Raw genomic sequence first — 20,091 nt, 5'->3', positions numbered from 1 at the left:
TGTGTCTTGGGAGTATACGGTGTGGAATAAGCTGTAGCTTTTGGGATGTCAAAATAACACTGCTCTAAATATATATAGGTTCAGTGGTGGCTGTGGTGGCCAGGCAATTTATCTTTGATCTTATCAAGTATACCCTTCTTCTCATGAGTTGGCTCAGCTGGGTGATGGGTAGCAGTTGCCGTAGGGTGGTGACCTACACCTGGAATACTGGTTGCATTATTATGCTCCTTGTTGCCTCCTCCTCCTACACCTGGAATCTTCTCATTTATCTTATCTTTCACTCCCTTCTTCTTCCTCCTTCCACCTTGTCCATCATCCTCCGTCTTTTATTAATGTTCAACCAAAACCAAATCCGTAAGATATACTATACATGTCTCATGCATGCAGTACTTAATTAATAAAGGAATATAATAAAGGTAGTAATTAATATACTTACAGAGCTAGAGCTTGAACTAGAGGAGCGACGAAGCCCTCTTGAAACCTGATCAGTATGATGGAGCTGCTGTCCGGGCGGTTCAGTGGACAAAAGATCTGCCACTGTTGTTGTTGTTGTTGTTGGGTGTGTGGTTGCACCACCACCGTAAGCAACGCTACCATAGGTGCCAAAACCAGCTGAACCTGCTGCAGTTGTTGGAGGATTATGAGTTGAGGTGGTGGCTACACCGGTGAGATGGATAGGGTTTCCATGTTCGTCAGTTAACTTAACTGGGTTACCGAATTCATCAGTTAGTTGAATTGGGTTTCCATGTTCGTCTCTTATTTGCACTCCCGCCATATTATTTTTCTTCCTTAACTTAGCTTCTTTCAAGTTTCAACGAAGAGCACATTTGTTGTTGTTGTTGTTGTTGTTGTTTATAAAAGCAAAGAAACCATTGGCAGTGGAGAATGCATGTAACTTTGCGCCAACACGTAGTTAGACAACACACTGTCATCCCATGCCACATAACATCTTTGACGACACCTGTCCCCCTTTTGCAGGGTCACACATGCTTGCTTTCGTTTGGGTGATCAATCACAATGGAAAGAAGTAAATTCCTCTTTGAAATATTGTATGTAAATACAGTAAGTATTTGATTCTTAAATTTTACAAATACACAACAAAACTACTCCAATTTGTAGCATTGCATCCTTTACAAAATTAAGTGTGCTAATTTGTGCCTAATAGTAGATAGTTTCTCTCTCGACACAAATAACTTCTAATATTGATTGAAACCCCAGTTAGTAAATACTACAATTTACAATACAAACACCATATATTATCATACACCAATAAACTACTACTCCAAACTATAACAGTTATCGGATATTATTTGATGGTACAGCCTGTTTCACCCAAAATGATTAGTGCTGGTTTTTTGCATTACAATTCATCTAATCCTTTATTTTATTTGTGTTCTCCAACTGAGTAGTCCATCTTTGCATTGTTGGTGTGTTAAATGGGAGTTAAAATCCTCACATTAGATGAAAAAATTGATGTTGTTCAACCACACAAATCAATGTTACGTAAAAGACTAGCGAAAATGGGAGATCGAAGTTGGAATTGGAGACTGATTGCTGATGATAATGGTGAATCACTTATGTCTACAATTAATGTTGTTTATAAATATAATGAAGTCTTCAAAAAGATTTAATGTCTCTCTCCCTCTTTTTTTTTATGTTGAATAAAAGGTAATTTGTTCATATCTTTCATTGGGTAATTGCATGTATATGTGGTTATCCTGGTTTTTCACGTGATTATGATTGGTTTTCTTATTCTCTATTTGTAAGGGATTGCCATGACTATGCGTCGTATGTTGTAGTGTATAATTATGCATTGAACTATTAAGTGTCAAACGTTGTTTATATTATCTTAGTTGTTTTGTTGCTACACCCTCATTTACCTTGATGCATGATATATACATTAATCCAAACACATCTTAATTCATCTTTGATATATAAAATATATTTAATATTGATATGATATTAATTTGTAGTTTTTTAATTTTCGATTACTATTAAGCCATCTTAATAATTGGTTAGTCGCATGATTTGGATAACATGCAATGAAATAAAAGGCAGGTCAATTATTTTTTAATAATTTTTTTCTTATTATCCAACGGTAATGAACAATAAAATTGTCAAAAACTTAGATCGTAGAACACACTTAAAATATTTTACTCATTGACCAACGGTCATGAACAGTAAACATAAGGTAACAATAACGATAACAGTAATTGACACTTTACAAAATCCATTCTATAAATAATTCACCGTCATTCTCGGAATATTTATCAATACGTTCAAAATGCTACATATTTAATTATATTTAGCATTTTTTCATTATTAGGCTTAACTTGGATTATATAAGTAAGAACAACAATGCATTATTATATGCAGGGGTCAGGGTTCGAACCCCAAACACCCCACTTATTCACCTTGAAAATGGTGAATACTTGAAAGAAAAAGAAAAAAAAACAATGTAGAGAGAGGGGGGAGGGAGGTGGGGTAGAGAAAAGAAGAGAAAATGGATATCTTTCAATTTGATTTACTTTTGTTGTTGAATTGTGTAAAAGATGATGAAGAGATATCTAAATCTGTACTTCTTTATAAAACACACGATCTGAGTTTTCTTTGTTAATTTTGTTAATTGTGCGTAGTTGAAAAAATATAACCATAATTACTTTTAAGTTTTTAATTTTCAAAATATACATACAATTGCAATTGCATTATTGTTAAAGACTCCTTTTGAAAATACCCAACTATAACAAAAAAAACTCACTTGAGCCCTTCTTCAATCTTAACCTTTGAATAGTTCAAAAATAAATCAATGGTAAAAAGCTCATTTTTGTACAATACACAAAAAAAAAATTGACTTTTTTACCTTAAATGCCACCTTATAAAACCAGTTCTAGTGATGAACAACATGCAGTCAACAAACAACATGTTTAAATTCTTTTTCACCCACCAATATTGAAAGAAACACACGACCCACTAATGAAAATTTATATAAATTTCAATATGCTTCATAAAGGAAATAATTAACTTCATAAAAGGCGCAAATTTGATGATAGCTTATCAGAAACTTTTCTTTTATTAATAGAACCAACCAAAGTCAATCAAAATGATTAGTATTGCCTATGAATCTGTAAAGACTATTGCCTAAGACACCAGAAACACCATCGAGCTGTTGGCATAAGAATCATGGACAAACATAACATCATTTATATGAATTATATCCATCCATACAATAAACAAATCGACCTGTACAGCACAAAAAGATACTTGTATGTGTTCTTTACAGAGTAACTTCAGCCTCTAATTTTCTTCAAATCACAGATTAGTATATGGATAGATACTCCATAATCCATTTGAGGGTGCAGAGATTATCAACAGTGGAGCGGAGCCTGCTATAAAGATGGTGAAAAGAAACTTGTTATATTGAAGAATACTAGGGATGTCCAGTATGTTAAACAACTAAAGTATATATAGCTAGGGTATAACAAAGTGTGTGAACTTTGGTTAAATTTCTGATGCATGAAGCCGAACCAGAAGGAATCTGGAAGCCCAATAACTTTACATCTATAAAATGAAAAAGAAGCAAAAACTTATTTCTTTATTGCAATGCATGGCATAAGCCAATTTTAAGGATGCTTCTGATGAACGGATACATAAGATAAAAAGAAAATAATGAAACTAACCTCCCAACAACCAAGATGCAGCTTATGCTTTGCTAGATTTTGTCCAAAAGAAGCCCTTCTTTTTTGTAGGTTGACTATCTAACATGGATCTGGAACCTTTTGATCCAAAGGTAAAGTGTCGTCTCAGAAAAGGTTTCCCGAAGGAGCTTTTCCCATGGGAACTGGAGTCCATCTGAGGACCTTTACCTTTACCTTTACCTTTGCCTTTACCTTTAGGTTCTCTCACTTTAAAGCTATCAATCACAACAGAATCATTATTTTCAATATAATATTCAATATCACCGTCCTCAATCTGATTCTTCGGTGTCTTGTTTCTAGCCTTCAAATCCATTTCAGCTTTCAGAACTTTTTTGGCCAGCTTCATAGTTTGTTTCTCACCAAAACTGCAAACTGGGCAAGCTGGATCGTACTTATTAATATCAGATGTCATATTCTCCAAACATTCAACATGATAGACGTGTCCACAGATAAGAACAGCAACTACAGAAAGGTCGTTATTTGAATATATATTTTGGGTGCTCCAAGGAGACTTCTCCTTTAGAACCTTTGAGCAAAAGCTGCATGTTCTCAAATCAACTGGTGAGGCTGAAAACCAACTACTGGATCTAACTAACCTTTCACGGTTCGAACCAAAGGACTCACTATCAAGTGACCATCTTTGTCTTTGTGGAGTTCCCATCAGCTTCGAAAAGCCAGGTGGTACAGTAGATCAACCATCTGAAGATCCCCCACGGGAGTGCATTCCTGATCCGTTGCTCCAAGATAACACGGGTCTTTCCTCAGACAGAGAGAAGCTGCCAGGCGACTTGTAGGCTTGCCTTTGGATATCAGAAGTTTGCCATAACGGCTGGTGTCCTGGGGAATGGCTGGTACACCTTGATGGGTTAAAACTAGGTGGAAGCATGTGAGATTGGGACGATAAAGGAGATGCTGACAATGAAGTCGAACGCAATGGTGGTTTTGTAGGTGATGGCCAAGATGCTAACGATGATTCTCCCAACCTATTTGCCTAGAAAGTGATTTATCAGTGAGGAGAGCGTCAAAGAAACCACATACCAACAACTAAGCAAAAATGTAATATGAAAAAATTCTGCATTATAATAACCTCACCTGTTGCATGCTCACATCAATAGAAACAGATCGTGAAATAAATAGATCTGCAATACGCATGAATAACCATATCAGATACTAAAAAAGAACCAGTTGACAGAACAATAGACAGTTATTGGATCAGTTAGTGTCATACCACACATAAATTTTAATAAGAAATAAATCTTAGCAGAATTGACTCCCCAATATGGAATGACGAGTTCAAATTTTAGCAGAAAGGCTTAGATGATCAGATTTAATTGAGAAGTTAACATAAAGAATGGACTTTCATCAGCACCATCATGATTACAAGTTTACAACCAATTTTACTATTTTGTCCTGCTTATTTGATGTCAACCTCTTATTAAGCTTTAATTGAACCAAACAAGGTTCTGATATCATCTTTGAATTTGAGTTTGGGCTTAACCCGCAAAAACTAACTTTTGGGGTGAGCGTTGCCCCTCCATTTATAAACTACTCCCTTTGTCCCATATTTAGTGTCACTTTAAGTTGTACTCCTTCCGTCTTATATTTAATGTCTCATTTGTAACATCTACTTGTCTCATATTAAATGTCACATTAATTACTTTTTTTTTTACTAATATACCCTTATTTATTGCATCTCAACTACTCCACTAACTACTATTAATAAGGGTACTTTAGTAAATAAAGCTTGCTTTATGTATCATATAAATAACTACACTCGATATTCTTAAGGAGTGTGCATAACCTTGAAAGACAACCAATATGAGACAGAGAGGGAGTATCAATTTCCAAATTTATCCTTATTAACTATTGAGTGTTAACTGTTGTCATAAAATTCACAGTGAAGTATAATTGACTTGGGAGTGAAACATATGGTATTAATTTGGGAGTAGAATTGGATTAAAATAATTAATGCTAAATAGAAAATATAAAGTAACACTTATTTTGGAACATTTTTATTTTGCTAATAGGACCTTTAATATGAGATGGAGGGAGTATTATTCAAACCATGTCACACTCCAACGTGGGACTCTCAACAAGAACTTATCAATATAAGTACTAAATTAATTGCTAATTTTCAACATTTCTACTTCGAATTTGATAGATTACAAGATAGGGATATATTTGAGAAGGCATCACCCTGTCCCAAAATTTCCGGTATCATAGTTTACTAACTTTATATCTTTCACATGTATCTGTGACTATTAGTGTATAATGGCTTAGAAATTGAGCTAGGTCTAACTCAACTCCAAAAAGGACAGTAATTGAGGTCAAGCATGGCCCAAACATTATTAAGATCACATTGTATGTATCTCTAATCATCGTGGGATCTCAACATACCCTCTCACCGCTGGACTGGACATCTAAAGCATAGATAAATTCTGGTGGTCCATTAACATTTAACAACATCCGCTCACATCTACAACTAGACATCTAGAGCGTGGACAAGTTTTGGTGCACCAATAACATATCTACAATAAACTTGGATACCATCACAAAATTTGGTGTAGATCTAACTTAACCCCACAAGTTAACTCTTAAGGAGAGGATTTTTCAAGTCTTATAAAGGAATATCTTATCGATATTTCTAGTCAATGTGGGGTCTAAACAGGATGAATTGTAAAATAACTGATACAAAATACAACTCTAAACAGTCCAAAGTCCAAAACACATAGGTCCACAGTTAAATCTAGAAAGCTAACTACGTGAAGGTTACCTGAAGTTGAATCTCTAACATTTCCACCAGTCCCTTCAGAAATTGGGGATTTTTGGCATGTATTCGGTTGACAATTCTGCGTCGGACTTCCATTCTCTAATACACGTCCTAATTCATTTTTAGTCTCTGATCCACCATTCCTGCTATTACCATCAGAAAACCAGTTTATAGAAGTGTCTTCGCCAGCTACACGTCCTCGATGATCCCAACGAAAGCTCCATGTCGGAGAACTTCGAACATTTCGAAGCGAATTCTCATTGGTAGGTCCACTTTGTACAGTTTTATCTCGGGCAGTAACAAAACAAGCATTACCCATTGTGAAGTAGTAACAGTTTTCAGCTTCTTATACTAAGACAGCCACCAATTGCATCCAAAAATAGAGGTCTACACCATTTACTTAAACAAACAACGCCTAGCCTGGAACAGTGATGTAAAAGGCATATAATCAAAATCTGAAAGAATTAGTCCAAAACAAAATATCATTGTTACTCAGTCAGTGTATTCTCACTAAAGTTAAACACAATTTCAATTTAAAACACCCCAGCAAAAAGACACACGCAAAAGATATGATTTATCATATCCTATAATTTTTAGCCGTGATTATCTAGGGACACCAAACTAACTAATCAATTTTTTGGGTGAGTTGGGTACCGGGGCACATCAGAATCAACACAGACCTCAATGCTTGAAAAGCATTGACAGAGGTACTCACAGATCAATCACCCAACAAACAAAGAGGTCATCATGACGTGAGCAGCGGGAGTTGAGTTGAACTCACGCCGTTGTGGGGTATGGGACAACTCTTTACCTATCGGCTGACTGATCAACTTAAAACAAACACACACTCACACAAACAAGAAGATTATAAATTTTGACACAGTAGAACAAGCAACAATTAGACATGAGCACCAACCTAAAATGATTGGGAAAAACAAAATGGAATGGAATGAGATGAATCTGGTACACAGTGAAAAGTGAAAAGAGTGAATAAATAAGTGAATATATAAATAGAAAAAACATAATAAGATCCCAAAAAACATGAGACATTAAGCTCAGCTCAGTCAGAGGGAAGGATCTGAAATAAATGCTGAAAAAACGGTATTCAAAGTCAAGACCCACAAAAAAATTATTTTAATTAATATTATTATTAACCAAAATGAAATTAAGTGCATAAACATCATGATTATACGAAAATAAATCAGAGAATCATCGTATATGTATGAGTTGAAAACTCGCGTACCTATTGATCAATGAAATCACAAAGCGCCACGTCGTCTCGCTCAAATCTATCTATGGAGAGAAAGAGGGCGCGAAGAAGAAGAAGAAGAAGAGAGTGTTTGGGACGGTTTGTTTGTGTTGTTTGTTTCTTGTGAGCAAACCCGTTTGGGACTCTACCTCTTCAATATTTGCTTTTGCTGCCTCCTCCCACTTTACTCTCTTCTCAAAACACATCTTTGGTCCCACTTCCTTCAAAAAAAAAAACTTTGGACCCACTTATAATGTCTCTCCATAAATAAATAAAAAACAAACAACCAAAAGTTATTTCCTATATTTATTAGTAAGAAAAAGTAATTTTGTATTGAAAATAATATTTTTTTATATTTTCAAAAATTTTATTACATCAAGTTTTGTTAAAAAAAAAATCAAGTTTTATATTAGTTTTACTATATTTGTTTTCTTAGCTAATGTCATGTTGACATTTGTTAGGAGTTTTTCTACGAAATTTAAGATAATATGCTTAAGTACACTTCGGTTGGTAACTGCAATGACAATAATATTCAATGGTGGAGGTAGAGAATACCACTTAAGCTGAATTGAAAGTTCTATCGGACAACAGTCAGACCGGCAATGTTGTATGGTACGGAGTGTTTGGCGGTTAATAGCCAACACGAGAGTAAAGTAAGTGTAGCGAAGATGAGGATGTTGCATTGGATGAGTGGTAAGACTAGACATGATAGGATTAGGAATGACACCATTATAGAGAGTGGGGGTAGCACCTATAGTAGAAAAATTGGTAGAAAATAGACTTAGATGGTTTGGACATGTAGAGAGAATACCCGTAAATGTCGTTGTTAGAAGAGTAGATCAAATGGAGGAGAGACAGGTTAAAAAAGGTAGAGGAAGACCTAAGAAAACCATTAGAGAAACAATTAGAAAGGATTTAGAGGTCAATGAGTTGAATCCAAATATGGTTTTTGATAGAACACTATGGCGTCATTTGATCCATGTAGCCGACCCCACTTAGTGGGATAAGGCTTGGTTGTTGTTGTGGTTGAAGGTTTGAATCTAATTCTCCACTTTTACACACTTTACACTTAAAGTGTGTGAAATCACGAACTAGGATACTTGAAAGAAAAAAATGTGATCTTCATTTTTTATGTGATTTAATTGTTTTATAAACGAAGTGGTAAATACCGCTTAAAATTCACGTATATGAAACATGAATTTTTGGATTCGAATTGGATGAAAGTGTGTAGTCTAACAATATTTTTGAAATATCAGTACGTTGTGGAAATATTAAAATTTGTATGACGCATATCAAGAATAGGTTTTGCCTACCGCCACCCTCATCCTCGAGGTTCTAGTAAAAATCCGAACCCCATCTATTTATCGTTGGATTGAAATTTAGGTTTTTATCCCTGCCTTCAACAATGATCGCGTTTCCCCACCTCGCACCCACCTCTACCATATACATAAAATAATGAAATTAAAAAAAAAAATCAACTTTTCATAATTAATATACTAAAATAATCAAAAAATTGTTATAAAAATAATTTTTCTATCGCGAGAAGACTGAAATTTATAATATATAAACCACAAATGGATTGTCCAAATGGTAAGAAACATGAGCCTTTTAAGAAAGTGGTCAACATTTTATGTATTTCAGAGGTTCTTGAATATGGATAAAATTTGGTTGCAATGTATGTATGTATGTATGTATGTATGTATGTATGTATGTATGTATGTATGTATAATGTATAGTTGAATATTAGATCAAACGAATAAGTATGATTATATAAAAAAATATAAATAAAAATATTTTTACAAACGGGGTGGGTGAGGGGAGGATATAAATACCACCATCCCCGACATTGAACATTGAGAAAAACCCGAATCCACACCCGGTCAAATTGGAGTTTCACCAAAAAAAACATGGGCGGATGCGGAGGGGTGTAGATTATTTTACATGCCTACTTAAAATAAATATTATCGCATATATTTAGGTGGACTACTAGACTAATAAGATATTGAATAACACAATTTTAATTGTACCGTGTTTGATTTTAAAATTGTTTATGAATGGCTAAAAGGGGGGCAATAGACTTGATAAAAAAACTCAAGTTTGTATCTTTCGTTAAACCACGAAACAACATTTTAATATACCAATTGCAAAATGTTTGATTTACCGTTGATATACCAATTACAAAATTTCGTACTTGAATTCAATTCACAAAATGTGTGAGCAAAGGATTATAGCATTTGCGTTGATCCACAATTGGTAATATGTTCTTATTTCTTATAAATGAGTGTTATGGACACTTTCTTTTCAACCTCTATTTAACATTCGCTCTTTTATTGATGGAATCATTGTGAACCACATACTTTATAAATGGATCCTACATATAGAGCGGTGATATCCATATGAATTCACAAAATAAAAAAATAAGTGTTGGAGATGATGTTGAAAAAATAATGTTCATAATATCTCTCGTATAAAAGTTTATTTGTCGAGTTTAGTCCCCGTAAAAAAACATCATCAATTTCTTGTCATATAAATCACCAAATTAAAAACTAAACATCCATGAAAACTCTTAGAACTAAACTTATTAAAATGATATTTTATAGAAATTTTAAAGAGCGCTTCTACATAACACTTGTAAATTAAAGTGTATTGATATACTTGCTTCCTAAATCAGTAATTTAACTATCATTTTTACTCCATCCGTCTCTTAATGTAACACCCTTTGCTTTTTCACATTTCTTAAGAAAAGTTGTCAGTGTAATTAATGTGTCTGTTTTGTGTATTAATATTACCAAATTGTCTTTTGTTTGTATGTGTAATAAATTTGATTATTCATATTTCAAGACAAATTAGTAGTATTAATTAGGGGTATGTTTAGGAAAAAAGTAATAAATGCATATAATAATTTGAAAAGGAGTTTACATTTAGGGACAAAAATAAAATCAAATGGGTGTTTAGATATAGGGACGGAGGGAGTATGAAATAAAGAGTTATTTATATCAACGAATATATTTAAAAAAATATCATTTCATAAGAAAAAAATTATTTCATTGTTTATAGAAAGCATACTAAATTTTTATATTTTATCCTAAAAATAATATATATTCACTATTAGGATTTATGAGTAATATAAATTCAAAAAATTAAAATTTATTAAGTCAACACGTTTGATAAATAAAATTTAGTTATCATAATTGTAAATAAAAAAAATTATAAAAAAACTCATTTAGTTATTAATTTAAATATTTGATATTTATACCGGTACATTTGAATTTTTGAGTGTACCGTAAAAATTGTCATTTTAAATATATTTAACTTTGATTTTCATAAGTGCCTTTTTCTTGATTTTTAAAATGGCATTGACAACTTTGCAACTTTGGTAGTATAAATTGTAGCTCAGAGGAAATTACGATTTTTTTGTAAATTAATACAAAAAGAAAGTTGTATTTTGCGTTTGAGTGTGTTGTTTGTGTTTTTTAATGGTTTTTTTAAATAACCTAAATTAAGTTTCAAAGAAGTCAATGAGAAACAGTGAGGTAAGCTAATTAAAATAAATTTGCTTAGATTCAGATAGAATATATATAACTTGAATTTTTTTTACAAGTGATATATATATATATATATATATATATATATATATATATATATATATATATATATATATATATATATATATATAACTTGAAATGAAAATTAGACGGGTGTAAATACAGTTGAAACGAGTTACTCGGATCTTTTTAAAGTTTATCGAAATTCCTAAAAATTGTTTGGAGTGTTAGAATAAGTCAAAACTCAATGGAACTTAGCTTGACAATTGAACAATTAACTCATGTTTCATATTTTTAGTGTCGCTAATCATAGTAGCTATGAACACTATACTATCTAGAGCGCATTATGTGAAAGTTGCAAACACATGGATAGAAGAAACAAGAAATGACGCAAAAGAGAGAAAATCAAATTAAATGTGGGGCATCACATATTTCCCACAAAGTGAGGATTCACCCACTATCCGTGTAATTAGCCGAACAAGGTTAAATTTTATAGACCACATTGTTTTGGTCAGTAGGATTAGTGTTTGTGATAAATACCGGACTTGTAAAAAAATTTAACATAGACAACCAATCAAACAAGTCCTTTTTTTTTAAAATAATTTTGAGGCTAGAATTCATCTTTTAAGATGGATAATTAATAATTTTGTGGCTCGACAACCTCTATAATTTATCCCAAATCATTTTCATTTTCCTTAATTTTAAAATTTATTGGACCGCAAACTAGTAATATAAGAGGATTTTTTTTTAAGGAGTAATATAAGAAGAATTATTTCTACTCTAATATATGAGTTGATGAAATTAAGATGAAGGTCTCACCATAGAGAATTTTTTTTTCTACCCTACTTTTTTGCCAAAAATCCAAAAATACCCTAATTTTAAAAAAAATTCCGAAAATGCCCTACTTTTTCTGTACCACCTGACACCCCACAACTCCAAGTTGTGGGGTACCCTGAAAGTTGGTGAAATTTTTGTCTTTATTATACCCCACAACTCCAAGTTGTGGGGTACTTTATTTTTTTTTTAATTTTTTAAATACCCCACAAGTCAAGATTGTGTGGTATTTTTAAGGTTTTTTTTTAAAAAAAAAATTAAATACCCCACAACTCCAAATTGTGAGGTACCTTGAGGTGCCGAAAAATGTGTCTCCCACAATTTTTTTTCTTTCAAATTTTGTATAATATGATAAAAAAAAATCAGAAAAAACATAATTTCCTAAAAAAATATATATAACAAATAAAATTACAATTATTATATAAAAAATGTCCTGTTCCCAAACCTTCTTCTTGCGACTTGCCTTGGATCATTACGACGCGGTTTGAGAATTGTTAGACGACGATTTCTTTCATGATGATTTACTATATGGTCATGTTGGGATTCGTCATTGTTATCTGTAGTTGATAAAAAAAAGAACTTAATTGGAATAGACTAATAAAATTATATAACATATAAAATTACAATAATTTCCTTAAAAAAAACAATAAAATCTACAATAATTATAAATATTATGATTATTATTATAATTACTTTATTATAAATGTCTAAATTAACATTATTAATATATTGTCCAAAATAGTGCAACAAATTATTAAAAATACTTGCTATTAAAATGTAAATAACATATTTTTTTTAACCATATTAAAATGAAAATTACACATTACAACATTAATTAGATGAAATAACATATTTTAATTAATTAATTTATTAAAACTAAATTTCAAATTGTTTGGATAATTGGCGTGGCCTAAGTTTCATGTACCTCACAACTTGGAGTTGTGGGGTATTTAATTTTTTTTTTAAAAAAAAAAACCTTAAAAATACCATACAATCTTGACTTGTGGGGTATTTAAAAAATTAAAAGAAAATAAAGTACCCCTCAACTTGGAGTTGTGGGGTATAATAAAGACAAAAATTTCACCAACTTTCAGGGTACCCCACAACTTGGAGTTGTGGGGTGTCAGGTGGTACAGAAAAAGTAGGGCATTTTCGGAATTTTTTTTAAAAGTAGGGTATTTTTGGATTTTTGGCAAAAAAGTAGGGTAGAAAAAAAAAAATTCCGCTCACCATACTTGGGTCACTGCCACATATATAGCGAGCTGAGTCACTGTCAATTCAACCGCCATAAAGTGTCATGCGTTGGCGAGAGATGCCATGTACTAAACCATCTTTTACCCTGTGTTTGGTTGAGGTGATTTATGAGAGAGAGAAATAGGTGAGAGAGATACAAGAGAAATGTTGAATTTCTTCAGTTTGGTTCAACAAAGAATTAGAGAAGAGAGACCCACAGACGTGGGATCCACTGCTTTTTGGAGTCTTCTCAAAACTGAAGAGAAAGAGAGAAGAAAGACCTGTTTATTCTGTATCTTCCAAAATTACCCTTTGTTTTCTCCTCTTCCATTTGTTTAGTTTTTTTTTTAACTAATTATGCCAGCACATGATATTGCCGTATGAAAATAAAAATAAAGAAATATCAACACATGATGAATCCAACATACCGTAACATTTTTATTGAGACAAAAATAAGTTACTATTTTTCTTTTTGGAAAAAAATAAGTGAATTAATGTATACAAGATACAAAATCAATACGTCGTAAGAATATATAAAACTATTTTTTCTGGTAGTGACAAAACTATTGTAATAGTGAATTCAACGCAAACTTAACATAAAATAAGTAAAACCAACCATTAAATAAGTAAGTATACAAAACCATTAATTACGTTGACTAATAAATTAATTTAATTTGTACAAAAATAATTAATCATAAATTACATGTTTTTATTAAAGGATATTTTTGTCTTTTCAAAAAATTGTAGCATCTCTTTCTCTTATATTTCTCTCTTCTTTCTTTTATACCAAATAACCCATCAAATCTACTCTATTTCTCATCTATTTCTCTCTTCTCATACTCTCTCTCACCTATTTCTCTCTTCTCATTTTCTTCTCACAACCAAACAGACAGTTAATTCTGGAATCAGGTAAAAATCAATTTTATACCTAAGAATTTTATCATTACTTAATGTTAAGACTTAAGAGCTACTATTATATTATTAAAATAAAAAGTGTCTAGTCTCATAAATTCTAACTCAATTGACAAAAATGTCGAAATTGTCTGGCCAGACGTCATGACCGGAGTTCGAACCCCGCTTTATACGTGTGAGTTTATGATGATTTTGTCGTCTCGTCTATCTACCAAAACAAAATGTACGTCTAAGAGCTACTACTTGACCAACACTCAAGTTGTTCTATATTAAATGAAGGAATTTTGTTGCAATATAAAAAGAAGCGTCTCTAAAAGATCATGCCATTACCATATCTATGGTAGTTAGAATCGACAATCAATGAAACATTATTCAATATTTTTCCACTTTATGAGATAGATGGTACCTCCACGATTAAGTACAAAAGTTTAATATTCTAAACTGACTTCACAGATGAATATTATGTTTTTTTCCTCCTTAATCTAAACTATAAACAAATGAGAATTGTGGTGGTGGAGAATGTTACGTTTCTCTCTCTCTTTTATTTTTACGGTCCAAATCATATATTGTGTCAAATCTCAACAAATAATGAAAAATACTTAGTTCATTGTTCTTTGTTGTTTTTTATTTTCATCAATTCATTTTCAATTTTCTTACAAATTTGTTCCATTATAGAATCTCTCTCTTCTTTGATAGAATTATTTGTTGAATATAATATAGAGTATGTTTTAGAGTTAAATATTGCAATCTCTAAAACATAGAAAAGAACTAAATTTCATGCACAAAATTTGTAGACAACACAGACGTATTCTTGTTCTTTGAATCCTACAAATTAATGTTGGACATTTGGTAAAAAATCATTGTTAACCATAGTGTATATCATACACTTAATTATGAGCAAAATAATAATAAAAAAAACTCTTATTTTTCCCTAAAAAAAAAAAAAACTCTTATTTCATTGAAGTCCATTTCATTTTTTTTGAAAAGGATTAGTTTTTTCATTTTCATTTCTACTTTTACCCTCTTTAATTCAACCCGGACACCATATATAAAAATCATACGTAGAAACAAGATTGACTACAATAAATCTTATATTTGCCATAATTTAGTCTTCCTATTTTAATCCTTCAATTTTTCATTTTTTTCCACAATCAAGTTTGAGGCTTATTTTCTATGATGTAACATTTTCGTTGATTATGTAATATTGCTAATTCGGACCATAAATCATTTTACAAATTTTATATTATTCTTTTGAATTGCAATGCGATGAGTGATCAACTTTTATATTCTGCTCAAATTCATTGTTGGATGTTAAAACTAGCAATGTCATAACATCTGAAATATAATTCTACATCATTAATGAATATGGCATAAAAAAAACAAGTCTCAAAGAGTTGTCGAATTTTTTTTGTGAAACTTGTGAAATATGGGGACTAAAATGCCAAATTTAGAAATAACAGGACTGGAATTCAGTTTCATAGGGAGACAAAAAATATATATTTTTGCTTAGGGGACTGCTATACATCGCGAGAAAAACAGTCGGGAAATTTCACGAAGACGACGTGTCCTTATTTAGAGTTATGCGTAGAATACATGAGGCAGTTTTAACTAGGATTTGGGCGGAAAACATGCATTCACAGCCAATGAAAATGACTTCGGGATAAGTTTGCTATAATATTTTCGCTGAAACTAGCATTATCCTTTTGCTTTAAAAACATTAACTCAAGAAATCTTTGTGAGTTTAGTGCAACTTATAGATATTGTCGGATTCCTCACTAATTCACCTTAAACGTGAATTTCTAATCAATAGATTATTTGAAGAAAAAAAATAACAAAAGAAAGTTAATGCAAAGCTGCCTCGTGTCAAATTCAAATTTGGAAATACAATTAAAGTTCTTGGAAATTTGCTGTTCAAGTAGAGTTACTCAATTTTAGAAATTATTTTTGCATCTGGGCGTTGAGATTTTTTTTTTTTTTTTTACCTAGTTTAAATCGAAAAACTAAGATGATAAGTGTGGTAGACTTACCCGCTTGCTGGACTCACGTTATTTCTGTACTTAACCTAACCATGAGTTCACCATTTAAGCATGAATATACGACATGCTAGTATTTATTATATATATACAACACATCCTCGTTTCATTATACCAAGCAAAAAACAAGTGAATACCTCTAAAGTAAAAAGCAACTACGTACACAAGTGAATAAGCAAGCATGGCTAGGTTCCTTAATCGTATTCAAATGTTTGCAGCTTTCTTTGCCATCATTCTCCTTGTAACTTCAGGCAAGTCACACTACATTTAACCTATTACATCGTATTTTATGAGATCATTAGTTTATTTGATTTTGTAACACATATTTGGAAATGGACATGCAGCTTTTTCGGACGAGAAGGAACCAAAACCAAGCAAGGCATGTTTGCGTATCAGTGACACATGGCCTCATGCAAGATGCTACCATTCTGCAGTATGCAATCATTACTGCCAGAAAGTAGAAAATGCAATCTCAGGACAATGCGTTTTCTTTTTCAAGAAATGCCAATGCCAATTCTGTGATGAGGAAGAGAAACTCTCTACATAGACTGCATGATCAAAGACGTACTAATAATAAGATGGATTCTCTGCATTCTAAGTAGGGGATTTTGGTCAAATTTCAGAGTTGTTTAGTCTTCTTTTGAATAAATATTACTATACTATAGTTTCATCATTTTCTAGTCTAAGAATGATCGATCTTATTGCATCCAGCATACATTTCTTGTCAAGTTCATTTCCTTTCAATAAATTAGTTTTTCACAACACAATTTTCAGTTTGTGATTGATCTATATATAATATCTTCTTCATCCTTAAAAATTATTGTTAATTATGTGTGTTAGTCACTTGGTTGGAGCATATATTTGATGTTTTGTTTGTAGTAATCGTGACTTTGGCTTAAACTCAACATTCTTCCATTGACAAACTAGAGCTAATTGACACAACAAAATTTTTGGCAACAAAACCCAACAAGAAGAAACTAAACCAAATAATTTCCTATATAATTGTACTTCACTTGGACATCCCCCTAACAATTAATCCTATACTTCTAATTGCGACACATGCTTCAATAAGGATGAGAATCCTAACGAAAAAACATTTATTTAATCAGAACTTTATAGTAAAGTATGTTTAGACAAGAGTTGTAATAAGACGGGTGATCTAATTAATGTGGTTCTAACTTTGATTTAATCAAATTAACCGGAAAAAAATATATAGTTATTCGAGAATAAATAATAAATAAATATATCTATTTTTGGAAGAAATGCTATACTATAAGGATAAGAAAAGTGAAGCAATTGAATGTTTGTAACATTGATTGGGTTGAGGAGAATGGATGTAACAAGCATGTCCCAAGCTCTGCAACTTCACGCTCAATTCCTAAAATCCGAACCCCAAAATCAACGAAACTTCTCAAAGCTCTTCACTTTCGCTGCTCAATCACCTTCCGGCGACCTCAACTACGCTCGTCTTCTTCTCAACACCAACCCATCTCTCAACTCTTACTACTACAACACCATCATTCGTGCTTATTCTCATAGTTCCAACCCTACCCATCATTTTCAAGCACTTTCTCTCTTCATTTTCATGCTTCAACCACACACCAATGTACCCAAACCAGATACCTTTACTTATTCCTTTGCTTTGAAGTGTTGTGGACGTTTGAAACTTACCCAACAAGCAAAACAGCTTCTTGGCTTGATAAATAAGATGGGTTTTTGTAACCATTTATATATTCAAAACGCGCTTATTCACATGTACTCTGAAATTGGTGATTTGGGTATTGCACGTCAAGTGTTTGATAGAATGTCTCATAGAGATGTGGTTTCTTGGACGTCTATGATTGATGGTTTTGTTAATCATGATCTAACTGTTGAGGCAATTCAGTTGTTTGAGAGAATGTTGGAAGGTGGAGTGGATGTCAATGAGGCTACGGTCATTTCTGTTTTGAGAGGTTGTGCGGATTCAGGGGCGTTGAGTGTGGGGAGGAAAGTGCATGGGATTGTGAAGGAGAAGGGGATTGATTTGAACAGTAATGTTTGTACTGCGCTTATTCATATGTATTCAAAATGTGGGTGTTTAGAGAGTGCAAAGGAGGTGTTTGATGATGTTTTGGATAGAGATGTTTTTGTTTGGACTGCGATGATTTCTGGCCTTGCTTGTCACGGGATGTGTAAAGAAGCTATTGAGTTGTTTGTTGAAATGGAAACTTGTAATGTAAAACCCGATGAGAGGACAATTATGGTGGTTTTATCAGCTTATAGGAATGCAGGCTTGGTTCGTGAAGGTTACATGTTTTTCAATGATGTCCAAAAGCGTTACAGTATGAAACCCAATATTAAACATTTTGGTTGCATGGTGGACCTCCTTGCAAAAGGGGGGTGTTTGGAGGAAGCTGAAGATTTCATTAATGCAATGCCAATGAAACCTGATGCAGTCATTTGGAGGACCCTGATATGGGCCTGCAAAGTTCATGCCGATACAGAAAGAGCCGAGCGTTTGATGAAACACCTTGAGCTGCAAGGTATGAGTGCACATGACAGTGGAAGTTATATACTTGCTAGTAATGTTTATGCCTCGACGGGGAAGTGGTGTGATAAGGCAGAGGTGAGGGAACTGATGAATAAAAAGGGACTGGTAAAGCCACCGGGGTCTAGTAGGATTGAAGTTGATGGTGTTGTACATGAATTTGTGATGGGAGATTATGATCACCCTGACGCAGAGAAAATCTTCACCAAATTGGATCAGATGGTAGATAAACTGAGAAAAGAAGGGTATAATCCAAAAGTATCAGAGGTAATGCTCGAGATGGACGATGAGGAGAAGGCCATTCAGTTGCTTCACCATAGTGAGAAGCTAGCTCTTGCCTATGGATTGATCAGGACATGTCCTGGGTCAAAAATCAGGATTGTGAAGAACCTAAGGTCTTGTGAGGATTGTCACGAGTTCATGAAACTAATCTCTAAGGTATACCAAAGAGACATTACAGTGAGAGACAGAATTCGTTTCCATCATTTCAAAAATGGAGATTGCTCTTGTAAGGATTATTGGTAGCATGGAATTGTGCTTGGGTTGAATGTTGTAACGTGTAAAAGGAACAAATTGCAAATGCCAAGGAATTTTTCCTTCTTGCATGGACATGATTTCAGATTAAAAATCATAAGTGGTGGCCCTTTTCTGATAAATATCAATAAACGGGATACACTTCCATCTGTAAAGCTGCAAATGTGCATATTCTGAGTACTGCTACATTAATCAGTTTCTATTTGGCTAAGATTTGGTCATATTAGGACACCTTGAGAGGGAGAACCACATTCATTCTTTGGTCAGGTACTGTTAGCTATGTGCAGGTACGTTGCAAGGACATACACTTGTTTTTCGTCGTGAAGTACTCGCCATCATGTATGTTATCACATTCCATTCTTTAGTTATAGATATTGCTACTTGATAATGGATTGAGTTGTGCCTTTCAATTTACATTTTTATTAGATTACTTGGTGACAGGTCATTAAGAACTTCTACTATCATATTAGTATATTACTATTCTGAAAGTTCGATTTTTGTAATGACTTGCAGACACAGAATCAGATAATAATGTCAAAAAATTTACATTTAGAATGAACTGAAATTATACTTTTTTTTTTTATCATTATTGTACTCTTATTCCTGCGTCGTATTCATATTGAGATAACAATATGAAGCGTTGTGCTCAACAAAATTGGATTGAATGCTTTATAATAAGTTGTTTAGGTTTATCGCGTCACATAAGTTTGAACTTAAGGGCCTGTTTGGTTCAGCTTTTGGCTTGCCAAAAGATATTAT

The 20,091-nt window shown here is 32.8% G+C and overlaps 2 protein-coding genes and 2 pseudogenes across 4 annotated transcripts; 2 read left to right on the top strand and 2 right to left on the bottom strand.

Moving 5' to 3' along the window:
• LOC146943183 (uncharacterized) lies at positions 1–817 on the bottom strand. The gene is made up of 2 exons (XM_085757292.1): positions 437–817; positions 1–323 (listed from the first exon to the last, which is right to left on the bottom strand). The coding sequence occupies exons 1-2, from the start codon at positions 773–775 to the stop codon at positions 81–83; spliced, it is 582 nt and encodes a 193-aa protein (XP_085613418.1). The 5' UTR covers positions 776–817; the 3' UTR covers positions 1–80.
• A 2,222-nt stretch (positions 818–3,039) lies between these two features.
• LOC146943182 (uncharacterized) lies at positions 3,040–7,982 on the bottom strand (annotated as a pseudogene). Its single transcript, XR_015032975.1, has 5 exons — positions 7,709–7,982; positions 6,469–6,885; positions 4,788–4,834; positions 3,678–4,686; positions 3,040–3,386 (listed from the first exon to the last, which is right to left on the bottom strand). The product of XR_015032975.1 is annotated as an uncharacterized LOC146943182 (transcript).
• Positions 7,983–16,452: 8,470 nt separating this feature from the next.
• Positions 16,453–17,098, top strand: LOC146943181 (antimicrobial peptide D2-like). The gene is made up of 2 exons (XM_085757282.1): positions 16,453–16,522; positions 16,616–17,098. Exons 1-2 carry the CDS (start codon positions 16,453–16,455, stop codon positions 16,816–16,818), a joined length of 273 nt encoding a protein of 90 aa, XP_085613408.1. The 3' UTR covers positions 16,819–17,098.
• Positions 17,099–17,380: 282 nt separating this feature from the next.
• LOC146943180 (pentatricopeptide repeat-containing protein At4g21065 pseudogene) lies at positions 17,381–19,891 on the top strand (annotated as a pseudogene). Its single transcript, XR_015032974.1, has one exon. The product of XR_015032974.1 is annotated as a pentatricopeptide repeat-containing protein At4g21065 pseudogene (transcript).
• The last annotated feature ends 200 nt before the right edge of the window (positions 19,892–20,091 follow it).

Source organism: Medicago sativa, chromosome 3, assembly GCF_051527215.1.
Source record: "Medicago sativa cultivar Bolivia chromosome 3, Bolivia_mono, whole genome shotgun sequence".
Taxonomy (NCBI): Eukaryota; Viridiplantae; Streptophyta; class Magnoliopsida; order Fabales; family Fabaceae; genus Medicago; species Medicago sativa.
Note: the sequence above shows the minus strand (reverse complement) of the source record. Positions and strands in the feature narration are given on the sequence as shown.

Excerpts from the sequence above, each read along its gene's own strand:
- LOC146943181 (XM_085757282.1), top strand. The coding sequence starts at position 16,453 with ATGGCTAGGTTCCTTAATCGTATTCAAATGTTTGCAGCTTTCTTTGCC. Across the intron at positions 16,523-16,615 it reads CATTCTCCTTGTAACTTCAG|CTTTTTCGGACGAGAAGGAA; the intron begins GCAAGTCACACT and ends ATGGACATGCAG.
- LOC146943183 (XM_085757292.1), bottom strand. The coding sequence starts at position 775 with ATGGCGGGAGTGCAAATAAGAGACGAACATGGAAACCCAATTCAACTA. Across the intron at positions 324-436 it reads CTAGTTCAAGCTCTAGCTCT|ACGGAGGATGATGGACAAGG; the intron begins GTAAGTATATTA and ends CATTAATAAAAG.